We start from the raw sequence: 10,574 nt of genomic DNA, 5'->3' as shown, positions 1-10,574 counted from the left end.
TCATGGCATTCACAAACTATACCGCCATCTTGTGCCGGAAATGGACCAATGGACGCGAATGGCGTTTTTCTTGCTCGCCGCCGACGTTTCACCGCTGATAACGCATCGCAGCTCTGCAAATAACTTATTTCGTGTTTTATTTTTACTTGCATTACAACAAGAGCTAAGTAAAATTGCGTGGGAAAATACAACACTTTGGGGGTTAATAGTGGCTTCATATTCCATTCCCTCAGACGCCATTTCGTGCCAAGAAGAACTACGCCCACGTCCAAGTTAGATTTAAAAAAAAAGAAAGAAACCCAGCACATAATAATACATTTTCATCACGTCAACACACAAATGTACGGAAGAGGATGAACATTTGAAAAAAAAAATGCTGCCCCTAAGAAAGTCCGCGTCTCTCTCCCGATTGTTTTTTTTTACTGCTGAGCATGATGGGTAACGTAGTTTTCTTCTTATCAGCAGTTGTTCGTCTTGTCCCGATAATCCGCGACACGTGTAACGGCTATAATGTTTTTTTTTTTTATTGCAGTACTAAACCTTTTAACAATGCACCTGCATTCGCGAGTGTTTACACTTGGAAGTGCTTCCTTATCTGAGGTGAATAATTGAACATGTTTGTACTTTGACATCCTTTGGAAAACAATGTTTATAATGGAGATATATTTGCTTTTTTTAGCCCCCTTTTTCCCAATAATACACATATTATTGTGGTCAAATATGTATTTTGCTGGGGGTGGTCGTCCAGTGATACATGACACCCAGCAGGTGTGGCCTGCTTGCAGCGTAAAGAGCTGCTCCACCCCCCATGCACACGTACACGTACACTTGTTTGTTGTGCGTTTTTGCATGAATCACAGTGCTCTAAAAGCATGATGTTTTCCAGGACGAGGGACCATGGAAGACTGGACAAGGCCCTGGCGAAGGAGCTGAAGTCCTGTTGTGCGGAGGAAGGCAACATCCTTCCAAGCAAGTCTGGTTTGAAGATGATGGAGTCCTGTGAGGTAATCCACTGACCCACTTTTTTGGTATTTGTCGTCCTTAGAAATACAAATGTAACCTCCAATATTCAGAACACCGTGTCGGCCAAATGCAGAGACACCCGAGTGGAGGAGCTGTGGAGTCTGACCAGCTTCTTCGGCTACAGTACGCAAACGTTTGTCCGAGCCGTCAATCTGTTCGATCGATTTCTCTCACTTACGAAGGTAAGATGCTCAACAGGAAACCAGGCAACGCCAGTTTTCCCATTGCAAACCCTTCATTGCAAGGTTAAAGTCATGTTTTTTTTTACCATTTGTCAATATTAATCAAGTGTAAAAAGAAGATTACCCCGCCTGTTAAATTAGATATAAATCAGTATTGGAAACAATTTTGTAATGTCGACCAATCTGCAGCCATTATTAAACCATTATCTATTTTACAGTAATATTTTAAGACAATGTAACATTTTGAGCTGTCTTCCAAACGTAAGAACCATTGATAACATAATTGATTGCTCCCTGGGTCAAAAATATTTCAAGATGAAGTGATGAAAACTTAGTCCATGCCCTCATCAAATCGTAATCAACTCTACAGGAGCATGTACTGTAATTCCTAGCTGTCATACAAGTGTAAAAAGAAATTAATCGCTAATGCGAGCATCTCTTTACACTCGAGGGACAAAAATATGTTTCAAATTAATTAAAAACCCTTTTGAAAACATTTGAACTGAATAATAAAGACGTTTATGTCAGTATGTGTGACATGTGTAATTAAGAGATGAGTCAAAATGTATGAAACCATTTAATTTTTAGAAAAATACAAATTGGAATATAAATTCGGTAATATAGACTTTAGTACAGTATGTGTGATGTAGAATTAATTGTGGGTCATCATTTAATAAAGGCCTTCTAAAATAGATTGAACACTAATAACGAAGTACATTAAAAACAAAAATATTTTTTAAAGTTCCCTATGTTGTTTGTGACATGCAGAATTAATCATTTATTTTATTCCTATTATATATGTTTAATTTATCAGTAATGTGAACGTTATTCTGCCACTCTTGTCTCAAAGCACCACTGTATTTCAGTTTTCACGATGACCTACTTCCTGGAATACCGCATTGCTTTAGCATGTGATCCCGACCAAGACTGACTTGTCGCCTCGGTGGGGATTGTGACAGGCTCAGCCCAAACACGTGCCATGCGTGTCCGTGTGCTGCCTCCACTTGGCGGCCGGTGCGACAGAGGAGGCTGAAGATGTGGTGCCCAGCCGGGAGCTCATTCGCATCAGCCACAGCAAGTTCACCATGTCAGACCTGCGTCGCATGGAGACTGTCGTGACCCAGAAGCTGGGCCCCGAGACCCCCGCAGTGACAGCCTTCTCCTTTCTGCAACTTTACTACTCAGCTTTGAGTGCCGTGTGTCACGATAAGGGGTAAGCACTTTGTCAGCTACACATCTGGTGGACAGTTTATTGGGGATACATCCTCGCCCTTGTGAACACACTTAAAATACTTTTTTTTTTTTTTAAAAACAAACTAATATTAAAACTAAAACTAAGTATTTTGGGAAAAAAACTAAAACTAATAATAAACCTGCCACAAAAACTAATTAAAGCTAACTTAATTAAAAAAAAACTCAAAATGAAATAAAAACTAACAATAATTAAAATCCTCAAACTATAACCACCCTGATTTAAATGCCATTTTTCCCTTATTTTTTTTATTTATTTTTTTTTAAACAGTCCAGTCATCCCAAGCGCCATGAAGCTCGAAGCTCAGCTGAAAGCCTGCCTGTGTCGACTAGTTTTTGCCAAAGCAAAAGTAAGGCCTTTTTGCCGTCAGTTTGGCTTGACGACAGTGGCGCTGACCCATGTTTCTTCTCCGCAGTCGTCTGTGCTTGCCCTCGCCCTCGTCGCCCAAGAGTTTGAAAGCCTGCAGTGTGCCGCCGCATCCAAGATGCTGCAGCGGCTTCAACGACTCATAAAGGTATGCCACAGTAGTAAGATTTTTTTTTTTTTTTTGGACAAATAATTTTCTTAAAACAATGTGTTTTTTTTAATCATTGGGACACATTAAAATTATTTTTACACATACAGAGGCGCCTTCAAACTGTCAGTTGGGCATCCGCTAATTTAACCATTTGTGGAGTTTTTCAGAAATCTATTTCTTAAATATTTTAGGGGTGTTTTCTTTTGTTTCTTTGCTGCCGATAATTTTTCCCATTTTTTTGGAACATGTTTATTGGCGATTTAACCCAATTTTTCACTAATTTTTTTGCATCAATTACGCGAACATTTTTTACTATTTACGGGCCAGCTTTGTCTCTATCCCTTGCAAACAGCAGGAGTCCACTGTAATCATCCCCCCTTTTTTTTAAAAAAAATAATTTCAGCTTTTTCTTCAATATAAAAATTTTCGGGGGGATTTTACAGTTCTTTTTTCATTTTCACATTTTGTTTCCATTTTTTTTTTTTTTTTTTATCATTTTCAAGTAATGCTGATTGACTATAAAGCCGGTCAGGCTCTGAGATCTGCAGACTTGAGTCGGTTAGTCCAGCCCAGAGTTCACCGCAAACATGATGAAGCTGCATTTAGCCGTTATTCTGCACAAATGGAATAAGATGCCAACAGATGTTAAGTCAGACCTGAGTGTAAATTCTTTTGAATCCAAATTAAAAACTTCCTAAATTATTTTTTTCTGTGCATCTGCGAGTATCTCCAAAAGACTGGTAGCGGTCTTTTTTTCTGAACTGGCATTTTTCGGAATAACTGCATACGGAACCTCTTGCACACTCTCAGCAGACAGTATTTTACACCAGTGTGAATTTACTTTACATTGTCACAGCTGGGCGACGGCGATCTGCGGCATTGGCGGCATCTTGTGGCTACACGCATGATGGAATACCGCTCCGCGCGGTGCCACAAGCCGGACGGCAAGAAGCTGGTGTGGGTGTTGTCCAGTAGGACGGCGCAGAACCTCCACGCCACCCACTGTGCTGCCCCCCACCTACCCACCATACTTGAGGACACGTGTGACCGCAGACTAAGGTCAACATGACACTTTTTTATTGGTTTGAACATAGTTTATTGGTGTGGTTTAAAAAAAAAAAAAACAGACTCACCTGTTCAAGTTTTTTTTGACAGTGAGGACGACAGCAGTAGCGGCGAAGACAGCCCGTGCGGCTCTCTAGGCAGCGTTGGTGACGGGTCCTTCTTCCCTGACTCCTATTTGTGACACCGAACCACCTGACCCACGCAAACGTTGACTTGCTTCACGCTTAGCAACCATTCTCAGCTAAGACTTAAGCAATATTTTTGGGAAGCTAATTGCTGTGCTGGACACATTCGTCAAAGACAAAAAGGGAAAAAGACCTTGACTGTTGTTAACAAACAGGCCAAGCCGATGTGCTTTCCATATTTTAATGTGCAATCACTTATTGAATAAGCTGCTGTGTTATGAAGACTTATTGTACCGTTTACTCAGATAATTTCACAGGAAAAATTAAACATAAAAAAGGTAGAGAATCTGCTTTATTTGAATGCGTCACAGAGGACGTGAATATCATATTGTTTAAAAACTTGTTTTTAATAGAGATTTTATTCCTTTAGAGTTGATTTAAATCAGCCAGTGTAACACTGAGGTGTGAACACTAGCCCTGTACTTGAGTGTAAATTGAAAAACCATACTTCAAATAATGATTCCATAAATAGGTAAAAGTTTGGTAGAAATTCTACCCAACAAAAGGTTCGAAAAGAGTTCTAAAATGTTACACTCTAGTGTATTGTAATTTAAAGTTAAATATAAGTGTACAAATGTGCTTTGCAGCCTTAAAAGAAATCTAAAGGCGGTGTAACATTTCACTGTCGCACACGAACGTCTTGGCATCCCTCTATCGTGCTGTTTGAAAATCGATGTTTTCCCCACCATCACCACTAGAGGGAGCCCCTCTAGTTACATACTTCGAGAATGAGGCAAGTTGAAACAAAGTGTTGCGAGTGCGTATTTTTTTTCCCGTTATTCGATTTGATCGATTGGAAGAGGCAATATTATTAGCTACTCTTTCACTACAGTAAACAATTTTTTCTTACTCCATTTTCATTTGTTTCAATACAAATGCATTTTATTTTGACTAGCTAGTGCAAAATAATTGTAAATCACGATTAGTGCCATCTTAATGCTAAAAAAAAATTTATGTAAAGTTTTACATTTATAAAGTTTACCTGTGATTTCTTCTTGACATTTTGCAACAATATGAGCATTTGTGGGTTAAATATTTGTCACGTGAGGAGCAGGATTTTGACCCTGAAGCAGACGGGAAACGAAATTGGCCAAGTAAGTCTTTATATGCACATATTCAAGTAAAAACAAAGCAGGGATGGATTCAGAAGACGTGGAAAAAAGATGACATCCTCACTCAAAGAAAACTTGACGTATTGACAACGTTATATAAATAAAGTTGTATTGTATGCGTCACTGGGTAACTAACATAAATACGCCAAAGCATCGAGCCTATATAAAAGTGTAGAGACCATGTTGGCAGAGTGGTACTACGCAGCAGTAGTATCACGTCCAACTATTTTCAGGATCAGCAAACCAGAATTTCTGTATTGACAGAACTGCATGGTAGCAGAGGATGGTTAAGTATGAAAACAGAAAGTGCCGAAATTGAGTGCTTTAAATGTGGCCGTAAAGGACATAAAGCTAAAGAATGTCAACGTAAGCAGTGGTGCGGTTTGTGCAAGAGCGCCACGCACCGCGACTCAAACTGCAGGCGTAAACAACGGTCGGATAACACACGAAAAGTTACAGACGACAAGGATTACGCATTCCACCTGAATGACATCGACACAGATATCCAGCCGGTGCGCAGCATCAACAAAACAGGTCTGATGGTCGACACGGGCGCCACTTCACACATCATAACCGATCTGGGGAAGTTCAAAGCGTTCGATGACAGCTTTCAAGCCGAGACACACTGCGTGGAATTGGCTGATGGCACAAGATGCAAAGGAGTAGCAGAACACAGGGGAGACGCGGAGGTCTGCCTGATGGACAACAACGGAGAACGACACAAGGTGACACTGAGACAGGCGTTATTCGTTTCATCTTTTCCGCAAGACATCTTTTCTGTACAGGCTGCTACATCCAGTGGTGCGACAGTCATCTTCAAGAAAGAACATAATGTTCTACGACACAAGGATGGGACACAATTCAACATTAAAAATACAACAGGATGTATTATTTAAACACTGTGAATGGAGAAAATGATGACCAATTCAAAAAGTGCTGTGACATGCAGACATGGCATGAGATCATGGGTCACTGCGAAGTGCTTCGAGAGGCTGGTTCTCCAGCACATCAGGGACTGCCTTCCTCCCACTCTGGACCCCTACCAGTTTGCATACCGGGCTAACAGATCCACTGAGGACGCCATCGACACTGCTCTGCATGTTGTGCTGGGCCACCTGGAACGACAGCAGAGCTATGCAAGGATGCTCTTTGTGGACTACAGCTCGGCATTCAACACGATCATCCCAGACATCCTCGTCGCCAAACTGGACACTCTCGGCCTCCCTGCCCTCACACGCATCTGGATTAAGGACTTTCTGACCAACAGACCCCAGACTGTGTTGCTCGGCCCCTACACGTCCTCCACCCTCATGCTGAGCACCGGTTCCCCCCAAGGATGCGTGCTGAGCCCTCTCCTGTACGCCCTCTACACCTACGACTGCAGCCCGGCCCACGGCAACAACACCATCGTCAAGTTTGCTGACGACACGACAGTGGTCGGTCTGATCTCGGAAGGTGACGAGACAGCCTACAGAGAGGAGGTAAAGAGACTGACAACTTGGTGCAAGGACAACAGACTGCACCTTAACTCTGCTAAAACAAAGGAGATTGTCGTCGACTTCAGGAGGAACAAGACGCTGCCGCCCCCCCTCTGCATCGAAGGCGTGTGTGTGGAGAGGGTCCACACGTTCAAGCTCCTGGGAGTACAGATCTCCGATGACCTTTCTTGGAGTCACAACACCACAGCAGTGGTAAAGAAGGTCCGCCAACGTCTGCACTTCCTGAGAGTCCTCAGGAAATTCAACCTGGACAGGAAGCTGCTGCTGGCCTTCTACCACTCGTCCATCGAGAGCCTGCTGACGTACTGTGTCTCCACCTGGTACAGCGGCTGCACTGAGGCGGACAGAGTGAGGCTCCAGAGGACAGTCAAAACAGCGCAAAGGATTATTGGCTGCCCTCTCCCCCCACTGTCGGACATCTACACCGCCCGGTGCCTCAGAAGGGCTCTCAACATCGTCAATGACAATACCCACCCAAACTCACACCTGTTCGACCTGTTGCCCTCTGGCAGGCGCTACAGATGCATCAAATCAAGGACCAATAGACTGAGAAACAGTTTCTTTCCGAGAGCCATCTCCATACTGAACTCTCACACACACACGAGACCACCCTAACCTCGCAAAACAGCATTGTGATGTGTTTCTATATGCCCTATTCAGTACTGAATTCCATTGCACTGTCTTCTTTATTTATCTAATTTATATATTTGTCTGTATTATTGTTGTATTGCACTGGAGAGGGGAGCCCTCTAATCTCGTTGCACACTTGAGTACAATGACAATAAAGGGATTTCTATTTCTATTTCTATTTCTATTATGATGATATTCAAAGGTTGCAAGAGGTTGCCGATGGCATGGTGATTAAGGGTAAAATTGACAAAGCAACATTACGTGATGTGTGCACTCAGGGAAAGTTTATTCAAACTAGAAATAGAGAACCTGATACCAGAGCTAAAAATGTAGTCGACATGATCCACACAGACATAGCCGGACCAATTGATCCTGAATCAATTGACGGACATCGTTTTGCATTGTCATTTACTGACGATTACTCCGTTGCGATATTTGTGTATTTCATGAAACACAAGAGAGACACAGTACTAGCAACTGAGAAATTCTTGGCAGACTCAGCCCCATACGGCAAAGTCAAATGCATCAGATCTGACAATGGGACAGAGTTTCTAAGTAAAAACTATCAAAACTTGCTGACTAAAAATAGCATCAAGCATGAAACATCGGCGCCATATTCGCCACACCAAAATGGCACAGCTGAACGTAATTGGCGCACATTATTTGACACGGCGAGATGCATGCTAATTGAGAGTGGATTACCTAAGATGTTATGGACTTATGCAGTCCAGACAGCAGCTTTTGTGAGAAACCGATGTTTCAACAATAGAATAAAACAGACAGCTTATCAAATGCTAACGGGGAAACGACCAAACCTCTCCAGGATGCAAAAGTTTGGTTCTAAATGTTTTGTTTACATACAGAACAGATAGAAACTAGACTCCAAGTGTGAGGAGGGAATATTTGTTGGGTATGACAAAAATAGCCCTGCCTATCTGGTGTTCTATCCAGACAGTGAAAAAGTGCAAAAACACAGATTAGTGAAATTTGTAGCAGAGCAAGAAACACAAACATTCACTAGTGATGACGACGATCTGGTACAGAACAAACCAAGGGCAAACCAATCTGGACCAACCATAAGTGTGAGCCCAAATGTCACTCAGGGTCATGAACCCAAAATGACACCTGGTGTGGACAGCCAGTCACAAAACGATGAAACAGAACAAAAAGAAATGGCACCTGAAGTGAGTGACCAAACACAGACTGATGAAACTCAACAAAGACGATACCCTTCCAGAGAGAGAAAGAAACCAAAATATTGGTATGAATATGTAAGTGGTGAAGAATTTGATGATCAGACTTTCACCAGTGTTGACTTACTGTTACCGGTTAATGTGTAACATACAGCGAAGCCATAACCTCATCCAATGCAAAACAATTGCGTGATGCAATGGATGATGAGATGCAGTCGCTAAAAGACAACAACATGTTTACCCTGACTAATTTACCTAGAGGTAAGAAAGCAGTGGGGGGGGTAGATGGGTGTATGCGCTGAAAAGCAATAGTGAAGGATGTGAGAATTACAAAGCACGTTATGTTGCAAAGGTATATAGTCAAAAGATGGGTGTAGATTATGATGAGACATTTTCACCCACCGCGAACATGACTAGCATTAGAGTGCTAATGCAAATAGCAGTACAAGATAACCTGATTCTACATCAGATGGATGTCAAAACAGCATACTTGAATGCACCAATTGACTGTGAAATTTACATGGAACAGCCAGAAGGCTATGAAGTCAAATCAAGCACTGGAGAAAAATTGGTGTGTAAGTTACAAAAGTCACTTTACGGACTAAAACAATCCGGAAGAGATTGGAACAAAATGCTGCATAAATATTTGGACCAAAACGAATTTGTGCAAAACCCAGCTGACCATTGTGCTTATACAAAAGTGAACAATAATGACAAAGTGATCTTGATAATATGGGTTGATGACTTGATTATTGCCGCAAGCAATGAAAAAATGTTAATGAACGTGAAAGAAATGATGACAGCAAAATTCAAGATGAAAGACTTAGGAAAGCTGAAACACTACCTAGGTATTGATTTTGAACAAAATGACCAGTGTATAAAAATGACACAGGGAAAATATGTTGAAAAACTACTGGAAAGATTCAACATGCACGACTGTAAACCAAGAATGACACCATGTGAACAGAAACTTATCGTTGAGGATAATCAAGGCACCAAAGCACTGGCGAAAAACCCTGTTAAAAGGCAAAGGTGCAAACATGTTGACATAAAGTACCACTTTATCAGGTCAACTGTTAATGATGGGAAAATAAGTTTGGAATACTGTCCAACCGACCACATGGTGGCAGATGTTTTGACAAAACCAGCAACAAAAGTTAAGTTGAATACATTTGCCAAGTTCATATTTGGGAACTAACAGGTACACGCTTTTTCCCAGTGTTCAAAATAACAATGTGAGAGCAAGTGGGGGTGTTAAAGATGTGCTCTCAAAGTCCTTACTTTGTTACGTATATGTTTATGATGCAATACTTTGTCACATGCATGCTTATGATGTGCCGCCCCTTTCATTCCTTTTATCCTTTGTAGCCTCAGAATAAAATCTTCACTTCTTCCACACTGTCAGACGAGACAGGTTGTGTGCAGTTATTCCTCTGTCAATACAGAAATTCTGGTTTGCTGATACTGAAAATAGTTGGACGCGATACTACTGCTGCGTAGTACCACTCTGCCAACAGACCAGAAAATAAGGTATGTTGACTCTTAGTTTCTATTGTGTTTCACCTATTTGCAGGTTTGCTCAGAGAAAACGATAAAATGCAAGTCTTTCTATTCCCACACGCGAATAAAAATTAAACAGTGGGCAAAAGCGTAGAATAGCACATGCATATCAATTAAAAACTCATACAGGCATAAAAAGGGTAGCTGTAACTCAAACAAATATTGCAAATTTTAGTTGTCACGGCAACCGATTGGCAGCAATACTAGCGCCAGCGACAGTAGCCAATGGCTGATTCAAATCGTTTCAGCAAACTAATATTTTCCTCACATGACACTACACACAGACACTCGGAACCGAATGGGTAGCCGTGGACACTGAGCCAACTCCAGTACTGCATTTTTCCCATTAAACAATC

At 41.6% G+C, this 10,574-nt stretch overlaps 1 protein-coding gene across 3 annotated transcripts; it reads left to right on the top strand.

The window, feature by feature from the left end:
- The first annotated feature begins 97 nt into the window (after positions 1 to 97).
- On the top strand, positions 98 to 5,626 carry LOC148343635 (cyclin-G2-like). Of its 3 annotated transcripts, XM_088287606.1 has the most exons (9): positions 98 to 438; positions 533 to 600; positions 887 to 1,004; positions 1,074 to 1,205; positions 2,165 to 2,418; positions 2,728 to 2,806; positions 2,873 to 2,971; positions 3,831 to 4,033; positions 4,130 to 5,626. In XM_088287606.1, exons 3-9 carry the CDS (start codon positions 987 to 989, stop codon positions 4,218 to 4,220), a joined length of 876 nt encoding a protein of 291 aa, XP_088143732.1. In that variant the 5' UTR covers positions 98 to 438; positions 533 to 600; positions 887 to 986; the 3' UTR covers positions 4,221 to 5,626. The 3 variants fall into 3 exon arrangements, with proteins under 3 accessions (XP_088143732.1, XP_088143727.1, XP_088143704.1); XM_088287601.1 differs by lacking the exon at positions 98 to 438 and having other exon boundaries at positions 497 to 600; XM_088287578.1 differs by lacking the exons at positions 98 to 438; positions 533 to 600 and adding an exon at positions 726 to 768.
- Positions 5,627 to 10,574: the final 4,948 nt, after the last annotated feature.

Source organism: Idiotropiscis lumnitzeri, chromosome 1 (genome assembly GCF_059441095.1).
Source record: "Idiotropiscis lumnitzeri isolate Australia: NSW breed Sydney's pygmy pipehorse chromosome 1, RoL_Ilum_1.0, whole genome shotgun sequence".
In the NCBI taxonomy this organism is placed as follows: domain Eukaryota; kingdom Metazoa; phylum Chordata; class Actinopteri; order Syngnathiformes; family Syngnathidae; genus Idiotropiscis; species Idiotropiscis lumnitzeri.
This window is presented reverse-complemented; position numbering and strand designations above follow the sequence as displayed.

Excerpts from the sequence above, each read along its gene's own strand:
- LOC148343635 (XM_088287578.1), top strand. Across the intron at positions 1,206-2,164 it reads GATTTCTCTCACTTACGAAG|GCTCAGCCCAAACACGTGCC; the intron begins GTAAGATGCTCA and ends GGATTGTGACAG. Across the intron at positions 2,972-3,830 it reads GGCTTCAACGACTCATAAAG|CTGGGCGACGGCGATCTGCG; the intron begins GTATGCCACAGT and ends ACATTGTCACAG.